General features: G+C 43.1%; 1 protein-coding gene across 1 annotated transcript in view; it reads left to right on the top strand.

Moving 5' to 3' along the window:
- The first annotated feature begins 6 nt into the window (after positions 1-6).
- The window catches only part of ARPC2 (actin related protein 2/3 complex subunit 2), a 58,251-nt gene continuing 32,368 nt past the window's right edge, over positions 7-25,889 (top strand). The window contains exons 1-6 of the mRNA XM_006157442.2: positions 7-219; positions 10,879-10,913; positions 14,428-14,540; positions 18,143-18,188; positions 23,906-24,092; positions 24,883-24,976. Coding sequence (XP_006157504.1) covers positions 146-219; positions 10,879-10,913; positions 14,428-14,540; positions 18,143-18,188; positions 23,906-24,092; positions 24,883-24,976 — 549 coding nt within the window. The 5' untranslated portion in view covers positions 7-145. The remainder of the gene's footprint in view (positions 220-10,878; positions 10,914-14,427; positions 14,541-18,142; positions 18,189-23,905; positions 24,093-24,882; positions 24,977-25,889) is intronic.

The following is a 25,889-nucleotide window of genomic DNA, read 5'->3' as shown; positions in this document are numbered from 1 at the left end:
GGTCCCTCTCCCCTTCTCCCCCCACCTCCTACCCCACCCTGCCCCTTTCCTCAGGGGCAGCAGGGCCGCTCCCTCCGGCCTTCCCTTCCTTATCCACCCTCACCCGCCCTTGTTTCTCCTTCCCCTGCCGGGGGCAGCCGCCGCCATGATCCTGCTGGAGGTGAACAACCGCATCATCGAGGAGACGCTCGCGCTCAAGTTCGAGAACGCGGCCGCCGGGTGAGCGCGCGCCTGGGGTTGGGGATGGCAAGGGAGGCCGAGTTGACCCCGCTAATCCCCGGTGTCATCCAGTCCCCCAGACCTGGAGGGGAAAGACGGGGGCCTGCTGGGGCGTACGGGCTGCCCCGGCGGGGAAGACGTTGGAGGCGATTGGGCGCGGCGGGGTGAGGGGCAGAGATGCGTGGGGAGAGGCTCAGGAGGGATGCGGAAGCAGCGAGTGGACAGCGGCGTGCGTGCCAAAGGGCAGAGGACCTGTGGGACGTGAGAGCAGCATGGGCGGAACTCGCGCAGGAGGAGCCCACCACCCTCGTGGTGGGGGGAGAAGGGACCCCCATCCTCGTCTCGGTCATTGTTCCGAACCCAGAGAGAGAGCTCATTTGGGGTTGGGCTGGACGGACTTCTCCGGGATTCCCTGGACTGGAGGAGGGAAGATGCAGGCCCAGATCACCACCAGCATTCTCGTTGCCCACCCCCAACCTCTAAAAGGAGCAGGGAGGAACACTGAAAGCAGACCCAGTCTTGCAGCCAGAAAATCGCAGTCCCTCCAGTTTCCTTCCCCGAATCCCACTGTGATAGACGCTGGCCATTTTGTTCCACATTTCTCAAGCAAAACTAATAATCTGTCCATCCACACCCCATCCTTATCTCTCTTGTGAGGTCCTAGTGCCCTCTCCCCACCCACTACCTTCATCTGGTTATCTTTTAGTTCTGACATGAGACTCCTGGTCTGATTTCTGTGGTCATCCTGGCCCATTTACACACTGCAAACCTCCAGAGTCTGTGAAGTTCTTAGATAACTCACCACGGCTTTTTTAAAAGATGGGCTCCGAACGTGTGTAAAGAAGCCTCCTCTGTCAAACCCAAGAAATCAGCAGAAGACAAGTGAGGGCTTCTCCAAAGCTGCCTTTGCTTTTCTGATACAACATTTAAAACATGAGCCATGCAGTTGGGTTTGGCTTCTAATTTTTGGTGGTCTGTGGCTATTGGCCTTTGCCTCATTTCCCCATCTGTAAGGATGGGGCCTCACATCTTGGTTTCACAGTTGAGGAAATGAATGCAAACTGTTTCTGGTGAACCGGGAACTAGTAATATGAAAGTCGATGCTTGGGGAGCCACAGATGGGAGAGGCTTAGTGGAGGGGAAATTCTCAGTGATCATAATGAACTTGTGACTTGGCGGCATTGGGGGAAAAAAAAGAGGTAGTACCCACCACTTAAGTTGAGTATATTGTATATTTTGTCTCCTCTATAAGGCCACGGATTTTATCTGTAAAACAGAACTCTACTTTCCTTGAGGTCACATGCAATGAACAATAGAAACAGCCTGGAGTTGACTATATTTTAGGCTGTCCTGCTTCTTGTCTTCATCTTCTCTTACCAGTTCCTTGCATTTTAAATGCTCAAGTGAATCAGCTCAGTGTTTTATTTTGGGTGATTGCTCTATACTTTTTTTGAGTGGTGTAGCACAGAGGAGGAAGTTGAGTTAACTTCTGCATTTTCACAACTGATCTTGCATTCTCTCAAGTCCAGGCTAGCAAAGAATGAGATCCGGGTGGTTACAGGCTGATCTGTAAGATAAATGCCTGTGTAGTTTCCAGTCGAAACACGTTTTTAGTGTAGGAGTATGTTCTCATCTATTTGTAAACTAATACCTTGGGATTCCAAAATGTGACCCATTATTTAGAGCTTGCGCTCATTCTTTTTTTTTTTTTTTTCTTTTTTCAGAAAATTATTCTTTAAAGGAGCAACTTATGTTTCAGAGGGTTTAAAGTAGGCCTTCAGTCTGGAAGGTATAAATTAGAACTTCAGAACATTTTTGACAAAGCTATACATTATAATCCCCATTTTTTAGAGCTTGCGCTCTTTTTTTTTTTTTTTTTTTCTTTTTTCAGAAAATTATTCTTTAAAGGAGCAACTTATGTTTCAGAGGGTTTAAAGTAGGCCTTCAGTCTGGAAGGTATAAATTAGAACTTCAGAACATTTTTGACAAAGCTATACATTATAATGAAGCTAGCTATGGAGGAAGGGTAGTAAATGTTGTCTTTTATTCTGACCCATCTCCTCTTTGAGATGGGACCTTCAGTAACTGTGCTTAAAACACTCTGCTGAAAATGACTTTGAAAGCCTTGGAAAGGAGACCTCAGTATCATGCCTGATGCGTAGGGCACACCCAGCAGAAGCCTGCTTCCAAGCCAGTGAGTATGTAGGCATTCCAGGCAGCTGAGGCAGCAGGGAAGTGCCTTCTCCAGAGCTTCCAGCACAGGTTAGCTAGTGTGACCATCAGAAACACTGTGGGTCTACCAGTGCTCAGCACTAGAAAAGGGGGGCCTCTCAGGCTATTAGCAAACTTCTGGAGGAGCTAGGGATGTGGATGTGTTGGGGTGGAGATAGAGAAAGACATTAAAGACAGGGAGTAGCTGGGAAGAGGAACCCTGGAGATTGCAAAGGCTTATGGGTGTGGGAACCCCCCACCCCCCGCTGGGAGAGGTTAACCCCACCCTTCTTTTTACACTTTTCAGACTAAACCAGTTGGGGAAATTACAGTTCAGAGCAGCCCTTTTCAGAGTACATCTTCCAACTCAGCAGTGTTCAATACAGTAGTCACTAGCTACCTGTGGCTGCTTAAGTTTAAATAAAAATTAAAGTGATGTAAAATTGAATTCCCGGTCCCAGTAGCCACATTTCTAGTGCTCATCTGCCTCGTGCAGCTGTTGACTGCTGTATTGGGGTGGTGCAGATGAGGATGTTTCTGTTCCTGCAGAAAGTTCTATTGAGCTGTGCTGTTCGGGCTCCTGAAAATGAAAGCATGAGATAGTCTTAAGAATAATTCTGTGACATATACTTCAGAATACCATGGAATTAATTTTCCTCTTGAGGCTGAGTCTTTTTTATTCGCTGTAGGACATGTGTGCTCTCAAGAGGGGGAACAAGTGGGAAAGCACTCCCTAGGAGAGATGATCATAGCAGAGTCCCTTCTCCATTACTCTTCTCAGGATTTTGGACATGTACACACACATGTGCCCAGTACGCTTTCCAAGCCACAGGTCCAGGACTCGAACGGCACAGTCAGCCTTGTGGGATCCAGCCACCTTAACCAACATGCAACCGGTTGGCCTGAGGCTGATCTCTTTTTTAATGATACTCTGAGATCATCCTGCTAGATCTTCTTGCCTGTGACATCCTACTAAAAGTCTAAACTTCCTTCTGGGTAAAGCAGTTCTGTCATCTCAATGTAGTACGTTTGGTCATGATAAAGTTTAGTTTATCATGTCCATTCTGACAGATTGTGTTTTACTTTTTTTTTTTTTCAGTTTGACATAGGGTATGTATGCTCACCAGAGAGAAAAATAAAATGAGAAAGCATTCCCCAGGGGCAATGGCCACACTATACTCCCTTCTCCTCCATTCTCTCAGGATTTGGGGCACACATGCACACACACCTGGTATGTTCTTTAAGCCACCGCGTCTAAAACTTGAACCATGCAATCAGCCGTGTGGGATCCAAATGCCTTAAGCACTATGCCACTGGCTGGCCCCAGCTTTTTACTTTTATTTCTGCTCTACTCCTGGGAAGTGGCCTAATGGAACAATTTATGTACGCTCACAACGTGATAATCACTAGTAAGTTGTCTCTTGACAGCCTACAAACTCAGAGAATGTGACTGATTAAAAAGTTAATTCTGGAGGCCACAGGTGGCATGGTGGTGAAGGCACTGGATTCCCACATGGCTGACCACATTCCGGGCGGCTTGAAAATCATACAGGGCACATGTGTGCATTCTCAGAATCTCAAGAGGAGAATGGAGGAGAAGAGATTGCTACCTGGCCTTCTCCCCTGGGGAATGATTTCTCACTTTCCCACTCACTGTCTGTGTCTCTCTCCAGTGTGTGTACACACCCTATGTCAAAAACCTAAAAAAAAATTTTAAAAGCAAAAAGTGGGGGCCAGCGTGTGGAGTGGTGGCTAAGGTGCTGGACACTCCCACATGGCTGACCACGGTTCAAGTCCCGGACCTGGTGGCTTGCTTTCTCACCTTCTCTCTCTCTGTCTCTCTCTGGTCAGATTAAAAATAAATGAATGAGGGACCAGCAGTTAGTGTAATGGCTATGTCGCTGGACTCCCATGTAGTTGACCGTAGTTTGAATCCCGGACCCGATGGCTTAAACTCATGCCAGGCGTGTGTGCGTGCGAGCCCAAGATCCCGAGAGGAGACTGGAGGAAAAGGGATTGCGGCGTGGCCATCTCCACTAGGGGGTGATTTCTTACTTTCTGTCTCTCTGTCTGTCTCTGTCTGTCTGGCAAGCGCACGCACCCTATAGCAAAAACCTCTCAAAAATAAAAAATAATAAATGAATGAATAAATAAAGTTAAATAAATAATTCTTTAAAAAGAAAAAGCTATACCCAACTCTGCAAATAACCTCATACACAGCATTGCCTTTCCATTTAGGAATTCTTACCCACATCCCAATTAAAACAGAAGTAACCTAGTAAATTAATTTCATTCTTTTGTTCTATATGCACACCGGGAACCTTTTCAGCCTCTAAAGCTAGGCCTGTCAACTTAGCTAGACCCTGCAGTCCAAAATCAAGGATATGCTGTCAGATGTGAATTGCTCTTGCTTTTAAGTGCATGCTGGCTCCTTGCCACAGCCTGTGCATATTGTGGGAAGCCAGGGTTCTGTGAGGGGGAGTGAAGCTCAGTAAGCAAACAGTGCCAGTTGGGGTGGGTGAGGACTGTGGGAGGAGAAATTTGAGAAAGGAATAAATTAAATCTTGTCGATACCTTGTTCTCCTTCTCAGATATGCTGCATATGTCCTCAGAGAGGCAGACTGGTTTGAAGTGATTTGGAATTAGGACATTGTTTAAAGCATTTAGAAGAAATGGAAAGTCATGTCTGACTTGCTGAAAAGATCTGGTTGGTCTTTTTACAGGTCATTACAGTTACACACTGCTAGCTGTCCTCTGGCATCCTTGGGACCGCCTTGGGCATGAAGCCCCAGAATGTCGCTAGACCAAACCGAAGTCTCCTTAGGGCGGGGTCTATAATTTTAGTCATCTTTGTTTTCTAAGTGTCCTCCTTGTATATATAGTTAGCTCAGTAAATGCTTTCTTGAAAGAATGAATGAAGCCAGATAGAAGGATTTTCGGTTTAAGAGTTTATCACTTTTCTGACATTGTGTGAATCAGCTTTTAGATTTCTTTGTTCTCCGTATTTTGAGATACAGTTTAGCAAAGAGTAAGACCATCTCTTACCTACTGTGATCCATTTTTATAGGATTTATTGAAAAGAAAATGGGGGCAGCCTTATAGAAAATTAAAGAAGAGTGATCAGAGACCTCTCTGGTTCATGTGTTTGTTTTTTTTACTGCCAGGGTGGGAGAGAAAGCATCCCCCAGTGGGGCATAGTCCCGCTACAATCCCTTCTCCATTTGTCCATTCTCTTGGGACTTTGGGCATGCACATGTGGCCGGTGTGTTTTTCAAGCCACCAGGGAGGAAGGAACCCATGGTAACACATGTGCAATCCATGAGGCTACAAGGCCAAGCCCTCTGGAACTTTATAATAAGTAGAATTCAATAAATCATAAATCATTCTTCTAGTTCAGAACATAGAAGGAATGAGGGACATAAATGCCCAAATGGAGAGTTGAAGTCTAGAACTCATTGAGGAGTAAAAACTCCAAAGTCCTTAGCAAGAATAGAAAATTAGGCAATACAGTTGTAAGCAGTACTTTATTGACTTGGAGTTGACATTCCAGAAGTGTCCCTAGAAAAAGGGTGAAAGACCATTTTTTCTATGGGATTTTAAGAATAGTTCTTGCATATGTTTTAGCGTCTTGTCAGTAACCTTGAGGACTTACCCAGCCGGCTTGTTCTAGGACTCCACACATAACAACAGTCTGACACTAATAGAAGTCTTATTTCTCCTCCTAGTCAATTTCTCATTCTGGGGCTACCACAATCCCCAAACCTCTCCCAAACATAGCTTCAAATGCTGGTCTCTTCTGACTCTACCTAGGAGGGGAAAACTAAAGTACTGATCACCTTCTGTGAACCAGGCACTGTACTGTATGCTTTAACACAGTTCCATTTGAGTTTAAAATATGTCTGTGTGACAGTAGATCCCAGTTACAGTTGAGAAAACTAGGGCTCTTGGGGGTTGGGGAAGAAGTAGACAGAGTAATGTATTAAGCCCTGTGCTGGGCATCCATCACTGTGGCTCCTAGCCTAGTTTATCTTGGGTATACGCAGAACATGGTCATATATGTGTGGCACATTTGGGTAAATGGTCCATCTATCCTCTTGAGTCTGCCCCTGGCCTACCCTAAGAGCTATAGGGATCATTGTTTCAGCATCTCTGTAACTTAGTCATGAGATACTAGTTAGGAAACTTTTGGGGGGGAGGTTTTTATCTTAGGGCAAAACGGGAATGGTCAGTTCTGAAGTACTCACTTTTTCTGTGATCAAACTCACCCCCAAGCACTTGAAACTTAAGCAAAATATAGAAAAGTAAATAACTTCACTGTCTTTTTGGTCTCTTAAGTAGTAGTCTTTCCCCCAAATCAATCTTACTTGTCTCCATGATTTTAAGCCACAAGAGTAAAATAACAAATATCTCATCTTGGAATTGAGAAATGATCCTGTTATGGTATCTTTCACACTTAGCACTCTTCTTGTTTGGGCACAGAGTTCTCAGACCTCTAACTCCCAGATGACTCATAAAGTCTCCTTTGACCTAATGCTCTCCTTAGCATCCTTTCTCTCTTACAACCTTTTGTACAGCCAAAAATAGTGAACTAAAATATTAATGACAATGATTTGACAAATATTCCTAAGTCAGGCAGCAAACCACTTAGAATTGATCTTAGCAACTCCTCCATGGGGATCTGTGCTCAAGGTGCTTTGTGACTAGAGAAATTCAAATTTTCACACAGTCAAAATGTTTAGCCTTGGGGACCAGCAGTTAGCATAATGGCTATGTCGCTGGACTCCCACATAGTTGACCGCGGTTCGCATCCCGGACCCGGTGGCTTGAATTCACGCCAGGCGCGTGTGCGTGCGTGCCCAAGATCCCAAGAGGAAAATGGAGGAGAAGGAATTGCGGTGTGGCCATCCCCCATGGGGGGTGATTTCCTGCTTTCTGTCTGTCTGTCTGTCTGGCAAGCGCACGCGCCCTATAGCAAAAACCTCAAAAAAAAAAAAAAAGTTTAGCCTTGGAACCCTAAAATTATCTATTTATAGATAAGGTTACTTTTCTCAACTTTGGTGATGAAGAATGAGAAAGAACTCAGCCCTTCATTGACAGAGTTAAAGCCTAAAGTTCAGAAGAAAAGAAAAACCACCCATAGGACCAGCAGTTGGCGAAATGACTGTCACTGGACTCCCATGTAATCTACTGTGGTTCAAGTCCTGGATCTGGTGGCTTAGACTCACGCTGAGCACGTGTGCGTGCCTGCCCAAGATCCCGAGACGAGAATGTGGAGGAGAAGGGATTGTGGCGTGGCTATCACCCCTGGGGGGTGATTTCTCGCTTTCTGTCTCTGTCTTTCTGGCAAGTGCACGTGCCCTGTAGCAAAAACTTCTCCAAAAAATAAAAACCAACCATGTACTGTGTGATGCAATATGGACTTGATAAACTCCCTGTCTTTTTAGTACAGCCAGCCTTCCTAGGGAAACATGCTTTAGTGCTTCCCTCCATTGGGTATCCTCTTAATGTTTCCTTCAGACAGGCCTCATTTAATGTTTCCATTTCTTTGTTCTTTGCTCTTGGTTTCCAGAGGCAACAAATAGCTGTTTACTATTCATTGACTTTGTTTTCTAACTGTATTTTCAAAATGAAAGCTCAGAAGCAATTAAAATTTTCATCTAGGGACCAGCAGATGGCGTAATGGCTAAGTCGCTGAACTCCCATGTAGTCAACCGCGTTCAAGTCCCAGACCCGGTCACTTAAATTCATGCCAGACATGCATGCATAGTGCCCAAGATCCCAAGAGAATGGTGTAGAAGGGATTGCAGCATGGCCTTTCCCCCGGGGGGTGATTTCTCGCTTTTGTCTCTCTGTCTCTCTCTGTCTTTCTGCCAAGTGCACACACCCTATAGCAAAAACCTCTAAAAAGATTTTTTTTTTCATCTAATTCTTTTCTTTCTTTCTTTTTGTTTTTTTTGGAGAGGTTTTATCGCTATAGGGTGCATGCGCTCACCAGACAGAGAGAGAGAGACATAGAGACAGAAAGCGAGAAATCACCCCCCAGGGGGGATGGTCACGCTGCAATCCCTTCTCCTCCAGTCTCCTCTCAGGATCTTGGGCACGCACGCACACGCTCCCGGCTTGAGTTTTAAGCCACCAGGTTCGGGACGCGTACCGCGGTTGACTACGTGGGAGTCCAGCGACATAGCCATTACGCTAACTGCTGGTTCCCATCAAATTCTTTTCTTATACTCTGAATTCACTGCTTCTCTATAAACCTGCTTGATGTTTCTACTCTTAGAGACCCTCAACATGTAAATTTTTCTAAGTCATGTAAAAAAATAATCTATGCCCTGCTTGCAAAAGCAAGGTATATGGTTCGTGTAGGTTGATTTTCCTTTTTTTAATATCCCCAGAGGTCATGTGTGCTTGCCTGGGAGAAAGCACCCCCCGCCCCCAGTGGGGCATGGGCATGCCATAATCCCTTCTTCGTTTCTCCATCCTGTTTAGATTGGGGGCATGCACACGCTTGTGCCTGGTATGGCTTTCAAGCTGCAAAGGTCAGGATATAAACTGTGTTTCACCATGTGAGCTTTGGCTCTCTTTAACTGCTAGGCTGTGGGACTGGTCCTAAATTGATTTTCAACCCAACTAATGTAACTCAGTAAAAGCCAGTTTCCTTGAAAGGTCTTGTATAGCCTCTGTGTCAGCTCTAACCGTCATAAACTGCACTATACCGTTATTTCCCGCAACCTTGGAAGGCAGCTCAGTCTTGGTTGCTTTGACAGGTAAAGGAGTAGAGAGAACATAAAAAATAGATACTCGACTGAGAGATCTTGAGCAAGTTAGGCAGGAATGTGAAAATGTGTGCATCTTGTCTGCTGGCCCATTTTAAAAAAATGAGGATTGTTTGAGTTTTAGGTAGCTGGCATAATACAGCAGAGTTGATAAAACAGCAGAGTCTCTGCTTGTTTCTTTCCATTGGCTTTGAGAAGGAGGGAGGAAAGACATGAAATAGCTTTGTACTGGGGGTTAATTGACCATTATTGTTTACAGGCAAGATATGCATCATGCTGTGTAGGCAGTAATCCAGCAGCATTTATCAAATAGAAGTCCACGTACCAGGCTAAGTTTGGGAATTGCACAAAAAGTTATCAAGCAGCCATTGCCTCCCAGGCTAGTTCTTCCCACTCTGTTCTCTTGTTTTATTCCTAGCCATAGCAATTCTGACAGGTGGGGTAGGGCCATTTGTATTGTCCCATAATATAGGTGAGTAGCTACAAGAGTTAATTTATCATAAAACATGAGCCTGGTGAAAAAAGCTAAAGTTGGAAACCAAGTATCTTGACTATTCTCAATCATTTCACAGTGATATTTTGTACTGTGTTCAGTCTAGAGCTGAAATTTAAAAACAAAACGAGGATAGACAAAACTGAGCTTTATGAAGGAGAGTGGTAAGTACTGTGATGATTTAAAGGAAGAGGGGAAGATGTGTAGGAAGACTTACAGATGGTCTTTAAAGTGGGATAGAACTTGATGTTTTATTTTATGGCCCAAAACCATTCCTTCACTTAATGCAAACTAAAGCCATTCTGTGTTACAGTTAGTCATTTCCCTGCTGAGTATATTACTTCATCACCACTGTCTGTGGGGGAGGCATTGAACAAAAGGTGGCATTTTGTGGTTCATATATATGAATGTGTATATCATGTTCTTTAGGAATTCAGAATTGAAAGTGAGCACCAAGTATAGTGAGCAATTCTATGGTAGGTGAAAAAAGCTAGAGTCGTCTTCCCTTTTTTAGTTTCACTTTAAGCGAGTCCAAAATCTTCAAATGCATGAGAAAATAAATTGTGTACTCGTTGGCAGTAAGCTAGAGATTTTTACAGAGTGATTTGACCTTAAGTAAAACTCAGGAGGTTTCCTAAGTCCCCTTAAAGGCAAGTGACAATACGGTGGTGGGTTTTTTTTGGGGGGGGGGGGCTGCTGCTGCTGTTTACTATAGGACATGTGTATCACCAGAGAGAGAGGAGAGGGAGAATAAGAAAAGCACTCCCCAGGGAGGATGGCCATGCTGCAGTCCCTTCTGTATTCTCCTCTTGGGATTTTGGGCACGCACATGTACCTGGTGTGTTTTTCAGACCTCCGGGTCTGGGACTTGAACCATGCAGTCATCCACGAGGGAGCCAGCCTCTTTAACCACCATGACAGCAGCTGACCCACACTACAGTTATTTTTTTTTTTTAGAGTTATTTATTTAATTTTACGTATTTATTTACTTATTGTTTTAAATTTGTTACAGGGCACGTGCACTTACCAGAGAGGGAGACAGAGGGCAAGTGAGAAAGCAAGCTGCCAGGTCCAGAACTCAAACCACAGTTGGCCACGTGGGAGTCCAGCACCACACTACCTGTTGGTCCTACAATACAGTTATCTTAACCAAGAACCGTTTTTTGCTTTGTTTTACAGAAACAAACCAGAAGCAGTAGAAGTAACATTTGCAGGTAAGTGTCTTTATCACCATCCTATTAAGAGAAGGCACAATATAAAGAATAGAAAATAAAAGTGTTTCTAAAATAAACTTTTGGCTTTTTTGGTCTCATCCCTTGATTGTCAAATCTCTTAGAGGTCTTTGTTAGATGGCCATTTATTGTATTTAGTCATCCATTAATGACTGATATTGTAGTTTAGTAAATTATATAAAGTCACCTGCTGGTATCTTAGAATTTGGGTTTAGTTTTATAAACAAACAGGTGATTGTTTACTTTGGAAATACTATTTTCTTCAAATGTTCATCACTTTAGTTTGCTTGGCAGCAGAGTAGTAGGGAAGCTCGAGCTTGCTACCGGCCTACTTATGAAGTCTGAAAGAGAGGCTGCTACTTTGTAGTCCCTGTAAAGAATGAGCTGTTGCTGCCACGCAATTGCTGTGTGAGCTGTGGGGAGTTACACAGCCACCCTGTGTAAATTACAGTGCTTGACCACGCGATCTCGGAAGGCTGGAGCTTTGAGGTGCTGACTGGGCAGCTGGGCATCGTGCCTGTGCCCTTCTACTAACTAGTACTGCCAGATCTCCCTCTGCGATCTGCAGGCCAGTCCCCTAAAGTGATGGCACTTGGCACAGTGTTTCAGGAATTGCACAGGCTGAGTCAGTCCTCTGTGTGTCCTAGGAAGATAGAACCCGATCAGAGGGGGCCAGCAGGTAGTCTAGTAGTTACATCGCTGGACTCCCACCTGGCTGACCGCAGTTTGAGTTCTGGACCTGGTGGCTTGAAAATCACTCCAGGCACGTGTGCGTGCATGCCCCAGATCCCAGGAGGAGAATGGAGGAGGAGGAATTGCGAAGTGGCCATCTCCCTAAGGGGGTGATTTCTCACTTTTCCTCTCAGCTGTCTCTGTCTGGCTCTCTCTGGCCCTCCCCCCTCCCCACACACGCCTTGTGAGTGCACACACCCTATGGCAAAAAAACCTCTTGGGACCAGCAGTTAGCGTAATGGCTATGTCGCTGAACTCCCATGTAGCCGACCACGGTTTGAGTCCCAGACCCGGTGGCTTAAACTCACACTGTGTGCATGTGTGTGTGTGCCCAAGATCCTGAGAGGAGAATGAAGGAGAAGGGATTGCAGTGTGGCCATCCCCCCTGGGGAGTGATTTCTCACTTTCTGTCTCTCTTTCTCTCTCTGTCTTGCACATGTGCCCTATAGCAAAAACCTCTTCAAAAAGAAAAGATAACCAAGTGCAGATGGGGTGCTGGTTAAGGTAGACTCCCACCTGGTTGACCATGGTTCAAGTCCCAGACCTGGCAACTTGAAAAACACGCTGTGTGTGCATGCTCAAAATCCTGAGAGGAGACTGAAGGAGAAAGGATTGTGATATGGCTATCCCCCCAGGGGGTGATACATTACTTTCCCCTCTCTCCTGCAAGCAAGCTTATGCACCCTGTAGCAAAAAACTTTAGAGATTTTTTTTAAGAATTATTTTATCTAACTTTATTTTATTTTGTTCAGAGAGGGAGAGTGTGAGAGAGAGAGAGAGGGACAGTGAGAAAGCAAGCTGCCAGGTCTGGGACTTGAACTGCTGTTGGCTGTGTGGGAGTCCAATGCCCTTAACTACCACGCCACCTGCCAGCTCCAAAAACTTTAAAGTTTTTAAAGTGATCCAGTCTTTGAAAGATGCATTATATATCTCCCCACTCAATTTGTACTGAGTGTCTGTACTTTATAGCAGAGGTTGAGAGATCTGAAGATGTGATGGTAGAGAGAGTGGGTGTGGATGCTGGAGACTCGAAGCGGGTAAAATGATTGGTAGAGAGTGAGTGGTGGAGGGTGGGTGTGAGAAAAAAATGTTAGGACTGTCATGTCTGCTTAAAGGGGTTTGTTAAACTGGTCTGCAGATTGTTTCAGGAGTGCAAGTTCTAGTGCAGAATGTTTGAAGACTAAATGAGAGTGTAAGATTCTTGCACTTAAAAATAATAAATAAAAATAATGTTCACTAAAAAAAAATAAATAAATAACCAAGTATGATGTGTAGATCTTCCTTGGATTCTAATTTTAAAAAGACAACAGTGTTGGGACCAGCCAATGGTATAATGATTACATTGTTGAACTCTCACATGGCCAACTACAGTTCAAGTCCCGGACCCAGTGGCTTAAAGCTCATACTGGGCACCTGTGCATCTTGCCGAAAATACCGAGAGGGAAATGGAAGAAAAGGGATTGTGGCATGGCCATTCCCTCCCTCTCACCCCCGCTCCCAGGGAGTAATTTCTTGCTTTCTGATTCTTTGTCTCTCTCTGTCTTTCCAGGGAGTGTTCATGCCCTATAGCAAAACTCTTAAAAGAAAAAAAAAAGTTTTAAAATTTTTTGAGAAAAATGTAAAATATTTGAACATTTGACTAAATGTTTGATGTTAAGAAAAAGATATTTTTTTAAAAAATAGACTTCTGGGACTAGCAGGTAGCATAATGATTACATTGCTGGACTCCCACATAGTCGACCACAGTTTGTGTTCTGGACCAGAGGCTTAAAACTCACACCAGATGCATGTGCATTCTTGCCCAAAATCCAGAGAGAGTGGAGGGGAAGGAATTGTGGTGTGGCCATCCACCCTGAGGGATGATTTTTTGCTTTCTGATTCTCTGTCTCTTGTCTCTCCAGTGAGCACACACACACCCTAGCAAAAAATCTAAAAAAAAAAAAAAAAAAAAAAAAAAAGGCTTCTGTTCTTTGTCTTCTAAAGATATGTTCTGAAGTATTTATAGATGAAATGATGTGATGTCTGGGATTTGCTTCAAAATAAATAACTGAGAGAGGGTGTGTCTAAATGAAATAAGATTGGCCGTTTGTTGGTAATTTCAAAACAGCATAACGGGAATGGGAATGTATTATATATATTTTTTCTTCTTTAGGTTTTTTGCCATAGGGTGTGTGTACTTGCCAAAGAGAGATAGAGAGGGAAAGTGAGATTCTCTTTTTCTTTTTCAGTCTCTTTGTTAAAAGGGTGCATGCGCTTACCAGCAAGAGAGACAGAGAAATAGTGAGAAATCACCCCCTCTTCCCCTCCTCCCCAGGGAGGATGGCTACACCATAATCCCTTCTCTGTTTTCCTCTCAGGATTTTCAGCATGCATGATCATGCACCCAGTATGTTTTTTAAGCCACCAGGTCTAGGACTCAAAATGTGGATCCAGCCCCTTAACCAACACAACACTTGCTGGCCCTTGTTCTTTCTAACTTTACACATGTTTAAAATGCATCACAATACAAGCTCTTTAAATGTTTCTTTCAGCACCAAGGTATGGTTAGGTGAGATAACTTTGTAATTTTAGGAAAGAACAGAGAGATAGGTGAATAGCGATTCTAGCCCAGTGTTTCTGTTAAGTTCTCACACAGACTGGAAATAAACCCCATTTTACTTACTTGCCTTCTAACGAAGGGTTTTCCACATGGTCTGCTGCAAAGTGGGTGTTCTGAGGTTATTCCCTGTTCCCAGGTTAAGCAGTCTGTTTGCTTTCCTCACAGATTTCGATGGGGTCCTCTATCATATTTCAAATCCTAATGGAGACAAAACAAAAGTGATGGTCAGTATTTCTTTGAAATTTTACAAGGAACTTCAGGCACATGGTGCTGATGAGGTGAGTTCCACAACATTTTCCCCAGGGCTCTTTCCTCCTTACCTTCGTTTGGCAGCTTGCTACTCAGAAGATCCTTGGAAATAAATTATCCTCTCTGGCCTCGGCCACTCTGGACGGCTTGCTCACCCCACCAGGGGTTCTTGCTTTGATTTACCATAATAATGTAAAGAAGTGTGTCTTCCAGAAAAGGTTTTGCCTCTTTCCTTTTTATCTTGGGGAAATAAAGGTGGTCTTTAACCAAAGCTTAATAGCTTTCTCAGACTCTTAAAGAGATTTGTTTTTTTTTTTTTTTTACATATTTTAAATGCTACCAGGATTTTATAGAACAATGAAAACAAAAACAGACTTAGTTCTTCAAAAGTATAGCAAAGAATATTTTTGCGTGACCAGTTCAAATATAGCTGTCACAAGGATGAGACAGGTTCTGTTCTTTATCTATAACAACATCAAGGCAGACGTTAACTTGTAGCTTGTTTAAATCTTTTCATAATTTCTCACGGTGGGAGTTTTACATATGAGTAACTGCCCTTGGACATTTTTAATGTAACGTACTTTAGGGGTAGCCTTTTTAAGTATCTGTTCATTCTTACGAACTGCCTTAGGGGAAATAAGGGATGTCCAGATACTGTGAAACTCTGAACGGCCATCCCTCGTCCACTGGCTCCTTTTGATAGCTTCAGTAGCAGTAAGTTGAGAACCATTTATGGAAGAGAGAATGCTGTTGCACCAGTGTGTGCTCGTTGTGGTTGGGTCTTGAAGCAGGAAGTATGACTCAGTTCCTGAATCAGTTTTTAAGTATCTTAGTTTTAACAAACTAAGTTCTCCTTAATCTGTTGAATAAAGATACATCCAGTTCTGTTTTCTTTCTGAAAAGAGCAACCGTTTTTTAATTACATAAAATTTATATTATGAAAGCCTGTTTATTAAAAAAAGTATGATCAAGAGCTTCATAATCTTTTTTATAAAAACTAAAACTGGTCTTAACAGAATACCAAGAGCTGTGGGCAGTCACTTGCTTCAGTTATTCAAATTGATTGATTTGCCCATAAGGTCAAGGAAAGATGAAACATTTAGAGAATACAGATTCAGGATTTTATGGGGGTGGGGGCGGGGAGAGGAGCTCCAGAAGGAAGATCTAGTCCTTCTATAAAGCTTGTGAAGGATTATTAATAAAAAGATAGTGGTTAACTCTTCTCAGATAAAGAACAAGAGGAAGCAAGTGATGTCTGAAGCAGCCCTACTTTAGTTTAGCTATAACTACCGGAAGAGAAATGTTAAATATTTGAACAGACAACTAAAAAATTGTGTAACCGTTCTCCTAGACAGTCCTCTGGATGCAGTAGTAATACCCCTGGAAGGGAAAAGAAAGTGTTAAGCTCTGTTTCTTAAATGTTCTTTCCATTCTGCTCATTCTTACAATGGAACTCCAGAGTACATTGCTATTCTTGCAGCTGCCACGAGGGTCAAAGAACCAACCCCACCCACTCAAGTGGGTGGAGTGCGGAACATGCACAGAGTGGAGCAGAGTGCACAGTAAATGGCTCCCTGGGCTGGTTAAACAGTGACCAGCCTGCGATAACCACAGGAAGCTTATTACTTTCTCACCGGCCCTTTTTAATAGCAGAAGGTCTCTGCTGTTAGAGTGGGATGTCTAATGGTGATGAGCAATGGGCACCCTCCCTGTCCCTGGTGTCAAGCTGGAGAGAGGGCACAAATTGAAAGGTGAATGGCGGTTAAAAGTACAAGTGAAGTAACAGGGAGGCATTGGCTGGTTTTGCCAAGGGAAGGGAGCAAAGGGGTTGATTCTGGTGTAAATTTGTCTTTATGTAGCTCTTACATCACTCCAGAATATTAACTTAGTAAGCTTGGAATGAACTAAATCTGTGTGTGGGGTTGTGGTTTCTTTCACATTTGATGTTCCCTTCTTCAGGTATCAATAGTAGTGTATGTAGTACAGAATTGTAACTCAGAGTTAGAGTGCAGGTTAAAGTTCTTGTGGGATTTGCATATTGCTCCCCACACACACCGCCACAGACTCCAGGAGAAGTGGTATGTGAGACATCTGGAGGCCAAATCTCCCTGTGCCACCAGCAAACTCTATGACCTTGAACCCCTGCCTTCGTTTCCTTCCTCTTTTGTGAAGGAGATACCTCATGGTGACTGTACGATCACCGGATAGGAACTAGAACTAAACATGGCACTACTTCTCTTGCCTTTATTTAAATAAGGAAGATCATTAATTCATGCTTTGGGGTCCAATCTGTTAGCCAAATTTTGCAGATAAGGAATTTCTTCCAACTATAGAAGAATGGTTAAATAGACCAGGCAGTGGCATAGCAATAATGTAGTTGGACCCACACGGGAAGAATCTGTGCTCACATCCCAGGACCTCCCTGAACACACTGATATGTTCCCTTGATGATCCCTTGACCCAAACTGCCTGAGACTTAGGGTAGATCACAGCTCGAAGACCTGCTGGAAGTGCCTGTCTCACTGGCTTTCAATAAACTTTTTTAAAAGATAGTTACATAAATATTTGGAAAATTAAGAAATTATTGTTTAGTGGACTATTTATACATTATTACTTGTTTCCAAGAATATTTAAAAATGGAAATAAACCTCACCATTTGATCAGTTTTTCAAATGGTCTAGAGATTACACTGAAAATAAGATGAGAAGAAAATCATTGCTGATCCTTGAGCTACTACTGTCTGTGCCTCTATGCAGGCATTGCTCTGGGCAGTGAACACAGAAGTGAGTATAAGACAGGACATGCTGGGGCCAGCAGGTGGCATGATGGTTAAGGTGCTGGACCGTACATGGCCGACTCAGTGTGGTTCAAGTCCCAGACCCAGCATCCTGAAAAACATGCCGGGTGCCTGAGCATGCTTGCTTTGTCTTAAAAGTTGTTCATAAGCTAAATAATTTTAAAGCATACAAGATTAACAGACTGTTAGAGATCAGTCCCCAACAATCTTGTTTTATCTGTTCATTCATCTGGGTTAGTGGCTTAGCCTGTGTTTAGTTGATAACATGATCTGTCCTCTGACTTCTCTTTCTGATGTTCTCTTAGAAATGAAAGATGATTATTAAGTGCAACTAGGATTTGGAGGAGAAGAACATAAGAGTGTAGTCGATCCTAATAAAGACAAGCTTTGAAAGATTCATCTAAGGGGCCAGCAGTGGTTAAGGTGCTGGACTCTTACATGGTCATCTGTGGTTCAAGTCCCAGATCCTGCAGCTTGAGACTCAGGTCGGGTCTGTGTGTAAACCCACCCAAAATCCCAAGAGGAAAATGGAGGAGAAGGATTGGCCATCCCCCTGGGGGATGGTTTTTCACTTTCTGTCTGTCTGTCTCCAGCAAGCACATGTGCCCTGTAGCAAAAAATCTCTCAGAAAGAAAGAAAAATCCTAAAAACTAACCTTTTGGATTCTGATCTCAGTTCTATGAGTGATTTAATTGGTTCCCTCCATCTCTTGGTTTCCTATCCACCCAATGAAGGTAGGAAGGATGCTGGCTGGGAAGAGCATAGCATTTACAATGCTTTGAAATGATGGAATTATCACGACCTTTGGATTAATATCTTTTTTTTTTCCCCTAGTTATTAAAGAGAGTGTATGGAAGTTTCTTGGTAAATCCAGAAGCAGGTATGTAATAATGTGAGTGACTGGGATGACTTGGGGAGAGACATGTCCTGATTGTACTAGCCAAAGGATTTTGCTTAAATATTATTTTACAAATATTTCTTCATGTACCTAGTTCCCAAATACTCCCATAAAAATCTTTGGAGGGGCCAGCAGATAGCGTAGCAGTACATCGCTGAACTCCCACATGACTGACCACAGTTTGAGTCCCAGACCCAGTGGCTTGAAACTCATGCCAGGTGCTTGTACGTGTGTGCCATAGATCCTGGAGGAGGATGGAGAAGAAGGGATTGCAGCATGGCCATCTTTCTGGGGCAATTTCTCACTTTCCCTCTCACCGTCTTGCTCACTCACGCACTGTCTCTCTCTCTCTCCCCAGCAAGTGCATAGGTCCTAAGCAAAAACCTCTACAAAAATAAATATATAAATAGCTTTGAAAGGGGCTTTACTTTTTCTAGTATGGTACATAGTGGGATTACCAAAATAGGTGTATTTCATTTTTAACATTTACTTGATGCAGCTTAATGACTTCCTTAACCTGTCAGCCAGAGGGCTGCCTTCGATTACTCATGGTGATTGAAGTGCCTCTGACAAGACTACAAACATTGATTCCCATTCCCGCCCCTACTAACAACTTTTTCTGTACACTGTATATTTGGCAAAGGAAGAGGAATGTTCACAACACTATTCTTACATCTTCAAATAATAAAAAATGTCAGATCCTCCCTGTCCTTTTGGGGGTGGGGATTTTGCCAGAGGGTGCTTGCATTTGCCATAAACAGACAGATAAGGGAAAGTGAGAAATCACCCCCTCAGGAGGAAGGGTCAGGCCATAATCTCTTCTCCATTCTCCTCTCAGGATTTTGAGCATATATGCACACATACCCAACGTGATTTTCAAGCCAGCAAGTCCAGGACTCGAACCATGGTTGGCCATGTGGGAATCTAGTGCCTTAACCATCATGCCATCTGCTTGCATGTCAGCCTCCACTTAATTCATTCTTCTAATAGGTGATTTCTGCATTCATAGCCAGAGGAACTGAAAGGTAACTGCTACTCTTAAGTAGAACAGCTTGGTTATACTGCTTTTTAGGGTTAAAGCAGAAAACTAAACAGTATTTTTACCTCTATAGCTTGGTGGTATGTCCAGTTCCTTGGCATTTAGTAGGGCCCTACAGTGAGAACCAAGTATAAGACTTTGTTTTTAATTGCCAAAGGATGCACATGCTTGCCAGGGAGAGAGAAAGAAGGCATCCCCTCAGTGATTTGAACTGCAGTGATCCATATGGGATCTGGTCTCCTGAACCATGAAGCTATAGGGCCAGTCCTGCATAGCAAGACCATTTAAACATACAAGAGTGTTTGTTACTCACGTATTGCTACTTTAGTATCATGGTTAACCCTTCTAAATAGGAAGCTCTCACTCCCTTTACAGCAGTTACCTTTGCTAGTTTATTTCTAACCCCTCACCTTTTTATTTACTTTTATTTTTTTCTTCCATGAGAGAGAGTCCCCAGCAAGGTCTTGACACCATGACCCACCTCAGCTTCAGCCAGCCCTGGATCATGAGCATGCACATGCATGGTGTACTCAAGGAGGTCTCTGGGCATGACCAGAACTTTTCTACCTGGGTCACCCTTGCAAAGCATTCTATTTTGAACACCATCCAGCCTCATCCTCCCTCTCTTTCTTTTTCTTTTAAGGATTATTTATTCTATAAGTGGGAGACAGGCAGGCACCCCCAGCAGGGTCCTTATGCCACTATCCACCCCCAGTCTCAGCCAGCCCTGTATTATGGGCACACATGTACATGGCATGTTCGGGAAGGCCTCCAGAGATGAACCAGAAACCCTTCTCTTCTCGGTTAGCCTTGCAAAGGATTGTGTTAGCACTTTGCCACTGTCCGACCCATCCACAAACTTTTTTTTTTTTTTTTTTTTCATTTTGTCAGAGGGCGCCTTGCACACCAGAGAGGAAGTGGGGGTAATGAAAGCACTCCCCATGGGGAATGTCCATGCTACAATCCCTTCTCATTCATCCCTCCCACCTTTTAGGATTTGGGGCATGCATGCACATGCACCTGACATGTTTTCCAAGCCACCAGGTCCAGGACTTAAACCATGCAGTAGGCCATGTAGGATCCACTCACATTAACCACCACACCATTGGCTGGCCTCCCCTCTTTTGGGTTGTGCAGTAGGGGGCATTTTAAAAGGTGAGACTACCTCACCACTCCTATTGGAATAGAATATTTCTGTATCTCATATATTTGTTTCTGGAAACAAGGTAACACTGTAAACTTTAAAATTAAAGAATCAAGGAATTTAATAAAGAGAGAACTAAAGAAAGAAACAAATATAGAATAGAAAAATCATGTGGGGAGGGCCACAGCTGGTGGAGGTTAAGGCAGCTGGATCCCATATGGCTGACTATACAATTCACGTCCTTGGCACAGCAGCTTGAAAATCACACCAGATACGTACGGGTGTGCCTAAAATCCCAAGAGAATGGAGAAAGGATTGTGACGTGTCCATCCCCCTAGGGGGGAATTTCACTCCCCCCCTCCCCTCTCTGTGTACTCTGGCAAGCACACACGCCATAGCAAACTAAAAAGAAAGAAAAAAGAAAACTGAGCACTCAGGCGTGCTTGTTACACCTTAGATCCTAACATGGAGAGCTAACATATCTGTCCCTGGACCCTCTCTCCTTCCACCTCCTACTAAAGCATAGACATTGGCAGATTGCAGAGCCTGTGTGCCTGCATGTACAGAGTATGAAAGTGTCAGGACGTGGTGTCTCCTTTTTTACTGCTTTAGCTAGGCAAACTCAACAGGCCACGCTAAATTTTACTTCTCTTTGTTCTCAGTATGTTCCACTCACCATATCAGAAGCCTTACTAAAGTCTAATTTTAGCTGTTATTTTATTTGGCTTCTTAAAACCAGCATGCCTCAACTTTAAATATTTTCTTTTTTTTTTTATCTAATCTGTCTTGTTTTCTGACACCCAAAATGGAATGGTGATTGATATTATTTAATATTGAAGTGCCAGAAAGGTGCTAAGCATTATCTAGAGCAAAGACTTATAAAGGCAGTTCGTGCTTTCTCAGAAAATAGATGAACAGAAAACATAGACCTCAGGAATGCTCTTAGAAAACATAAAATAGTTGGGGGAGCAGCGAGTGGTATTGTGGTTAAGGCACTGGACACTCCCATATGGCCAACCATGATCCGAGTCCCAGACCTGGTGGCTTGCTTTTTCACTTTCTGTCTCTCTCTGTGTCTCTCTCTGGTCAAATTAAAATAAATGAATGAATAAATAAAATTAAATATTTGTTTTAAAAAAAGAAAAGAAAACATAAAACAATAATGCAATGTAAAGATTTGAGATACTGGGGCCAGCAGTTAGTGTAATGGCTATGTCGCTGGACTCCCATGTAGTCAACTGCGGTTTGAGTCCTGGACCCGGTGGCTTAAAACTCACACCGGGTGCATGTGTGTGCATGCCCAAGATCCTGAGAGGAGAATGGAGGAGAAGGGATTGCGGCATGGCCATCCCCCCCGGAGGATGATTTCTGTCTCTCTGGCGAGCACACACATCCTATAACAAAAACCTCTCCAAAAAAAAAAAGAAAAAAAGATTTGAGATACTGTCATGTATCACTTAATGACAGTGATTATGTCACAAGAAATGTATCATTAGGCAGTTTTGTCATTGTGCAGACATAGAGTGTACTGACACAAGCCTGGAAGGATAGCCTAGGCTATGTAATACCATCTTATGGGACCACTGTGGTACACGGGTTCATTGTTGACCCAAACCTTGTTATGAGGCATATGACTATATTTAGAAATGTGAAATCTATACAGTTCTGGTAAAATTATTCCCATCAGTTCCCTAAAATATAAAATGATCTTCCATGTTGCTCAGATGTGTTTGCAAAAACACCTCTAAGAGGCTTTTTGGCACTTAGTAATCATGTGATTAAATAATGAAGTGCTCCAGCCCTGTTTCCTGGAATTCCTAGTTGATGAGCCACAGAGAGGCAGAACAGTATGGTGGTCAGCAGACTTGGACTTCAACTGGTCTGTCCTACTTATTGATGACCTGCTCTGTTCCAGCTGCTTTAAATACTGTACATCCTTTTTTTTAATTATTTATCCATTCGTTTATTTTTTAATTTGACCAAAGAGTGACACAGAGAGAGGCGGGGGGAAAGTGAGAAAGCAAGCCACCAGGTCCGGGACTCAAACCGTGGTCAGCCATGTGGGAGTGTCCAGTGCCTTAACCACCATCCCACTTGCTGGTACCCCGTACATTCTTTTTTTTTTGGAGAGATTTTCACTGTAGGGCGCGTGCGCTCGCCAGACAGACAGAGAGAGACATAGAGACAGAAAGCGAGAAATCACCCCCCAGGGGGGATGGTCACGCCGCAATCCCTTCTCCTCCATTCTCCTCTCGGGATCCTGGGCACGCACACAAACACGCCCGGCGTGAGGTTTTTAAGCCACCGGGTCCGGGACACGAACCGCGGTTGACTACGTGGGAGTCCAGCGACATAGCCATTATGCTAACTGCTGGTTCCCCATTCTTTTAATGTAACAGTCTGCTCATCTCCCCACCTCTTTCTTTAGTGGATGAGGAATTTGTAAAGAACAGGCAGTTCTCCAAAGTCATAAAGTAACGAGGCCAGGATTCGGACCCATTGCAATTTGTACTGTTCAATCTAGGACCAGTGGCCTGGGCCCATGTGTCATGCTGCATTTGACAAATCATTTGGCTTCTTTGATACTCTCTTTATTTTATTCTGTAAAATGAGAATAAGCTTATCTAGACTGCCTACTTCAGAGAATTGTTACTGAGATCAAATGAGGTAAAATATTAAACAACACTTTGAAGTTTTTATAGTGTATACAAATAAAAGCTGTTAGGGAGGTGTATATATAAGCGGGTATGTAGTTCTTCTGCCTCCTCTCTCAAAAGGATTTGGGCATGGAAAGGGGTATGTTCATTAGAAAGCTAGCTAGGTCCTGACCATGTTGGCATTTGGCATATTAAACTGTCAAAGAAAAAGACATGACTCATAGTCGGATGTCGTATACAGTGCTCTTTCACAGCCATCTCTGGAACACTAACTTTTTTTTTTTTTAAGAATTATTTATTTTATTTATTATCACTTATCAATTTGACCAGAGCGAGAGGAAGCAAGCCATCAGGTCCAGGTTTTGAGCTGTGATCAGCCATGTGGGAGTCCAGTGCCTCAACCTCCAAGCCTCCACACCACCTGCCGGCCCCTGGAACACTAAATTTCTTTCATTTCACCTCATTTTGCCTAATGAGGTAGATAGAAATGGATAACAGTCTTCTTGGGTTAAAAGTAGAGACATTGGGGCCAGCAGGTGGAGTGATGGTTAAGGGTGCTAGACTCTCACATAGCTGACAGTGGTTTGAGTCCCAGACCTAGTGGCTTGCGTGCGCTCGCGTGCTCTCTCTCTCTCTCTCTCTGTCCCTCTTTCAGTCAAATTACAATCAATAAAGTAAATATAAAATAATTCTTAAAAAAAATAAAAAAGTACAGACACTGAGACAAGGTGAAATGTCATTAATACCCGAAAAGTATTTGTTTACCTGGGAGTGATCAGTAAGCCCTTTGTGGGTTTTTTGTTGTTGTTGGTTTTATTTATTTTTTAATATAACTGCCGGGGTATTTTTTCCCCTCCAGGATACAATGTCTCTTTGCTATATGACCTTGATAATCTGCCTGCATCCAAGGATTCCATAGTGCATCAAGCTGGCATGTTGAAGCGAAATTGTTTTGCCTCTGTCTTTGAGAAATACTTCCAATTCCAAGAAGAGGGCAAAGAAGGCGAGAACAGGGCAGTTATCCATTATAGGGATGATGAGACCATGTGAGTACAGAATTCGGTCCTGAAGCTTGGTTGTGACCGTCATACCAGGATGGTACTTACTGAAAGAAATGGCTTGGCCACAACTTGAACTATGTGTGAATCCCCTTCTTAAATGTTTTTCTCATGAAAACATGAGAAACAGGATATAGGTGAAAAAATAGGCCACTTCTCATATTCACCAGATCTTGAGTGTTGACAAAAGATAAAGAAAGAATGTGATATATGCCTTTAAGGTATGTAAAGTATTCTGATTCCTCTTCAAGAGTATATCTTAGATAATCAGGAGGCTGAAGGTGACCGTAGGTTCTGTGTCATTGCAACTCTTACTATGAATCTCATATAAAGAAATGATTTTTTAAAATTTTATTATTATTGTTGTTGATGTATTTTAATTTGATCAGAGAGAGGAAAAGTGAGAGAAAGCAAGTCACCAGGTCTGGGACTCGAACCGCAGTTGGCCACGTTGGAGTCCGGTGTTTTAACCACCACACCACCTGCCGGCCCCAAGAAATGAAAGTTTTAAAAGCAACATTCCCGGAATCACTAACCTTAGAGTGATTGTCATACCATATATGCAAGTTAATAAAGTCTACTCTGGGTAATTTCTACCTCCTGACTCTTAGGATAAGCATTTATTACACTGACTGTTGGCCATAAAAGTCAATACCTTTTCTTATTTGTATGCCTTTGTTTTATGAATCAAAGCATTTTTTACTTTAGCCTTGCACTTCACTTGTAATTCAAATCCAATCTTGTTCTGTATTTACTCTCATGGGTTTTGTTTCTTCAGGTATGTTGAGTCTAAAAAGGACAGAGTCACAGTAGTCTTCAGCACAGTGTTTAAGGACGACGATGACGTGGTCATTGGGAAGGTGTTCATGCAGGTAAGAAGCAAATGCCTTGGAGAGATCACATCATGGAAGTTTATATCTTTGTACCATAACAGACTGTAAGCATAGAAAAGACAGCGAGCAGTTCTGTCAGTTTCCAAACTTGTTGGAGATTTTTAACTCCACCAAACTTGCACAGTGCTGTAATTTTCCTTAGTTGTTCTAGCTTTTTGCAGGATAGCACTAGAGAGTGAATTGAGTATTAAACATACTATGACTGAATATTAAGTCTTCCTACTATAGGGTCTTTGATCTAAAGCTTGCTCAAGTTTTCTACCCCCCTGTGTTTGCCAGTAAGGCATGCTCGCAGTCTGGTTCAGTCCTAAGGTCTTTTCTGAATGGAGCCTGTAGCAAATTCTTAGGTAATAGCTCATGCATTAATAGGTGGAGTTGTTGGACTGACAGAAAAGACTTGGCCTGAGTTTGAATGAGTCACCATACATGCCTCTCTCAGAAGAAGCTCATCTACTAAGAAGAGTAATGGGGTTTGGCAGGACATTTTGTAATTGGAGTTTTGGAGCAGTTGGGCTCAGGTCATTATATACCCATTGTGGCTTTGTCATAGTGTCTGCTAGCTAGTTGCTGGTTCTGGGACATGAGATTTCATTGGTTAGGTGGTATTAGCCTGGGTTTTTTTTGTTTTTGTTTTTAAGAGGCTCAGGTAAATTTTTTTAAATTTTCGTACATTATTCTGTTTTGTTTTTCTAATTTGCTTGAGAGCATGTGTGCTCACTGGAGAGAGAAAGAGAAGAAACGTGAGAAGGCACGCACACACGCACGTTTACACACACACACACACACGTATTTTTCAAGTCACCAGGTGCAGGACTTCAACTGTACAGTTGGCCGTGTGGGAACCCAGCACCTTAACCACCATACCACTGGCTGGGGCCACTTTGTTTTTTTT

This window comes from Tupaia chinensis, unplaced genomic scaffold, assembly GCF_000334495.1.
Source record: "Tupaia chinensis unplaced genomic scaffold, TupChi_1.0 Scaffold000542_1, whole genome shotgun sequence".
Lineage (NCBI taxonomy): Eukaryota > Metazoa > Chordata > Mammalia > Scandentia > Tupaiidae > Tupaia > Tupaia belangeri.
This window is presented reverse-complemented; position numbering and strand designations above follow the sequence as displayed.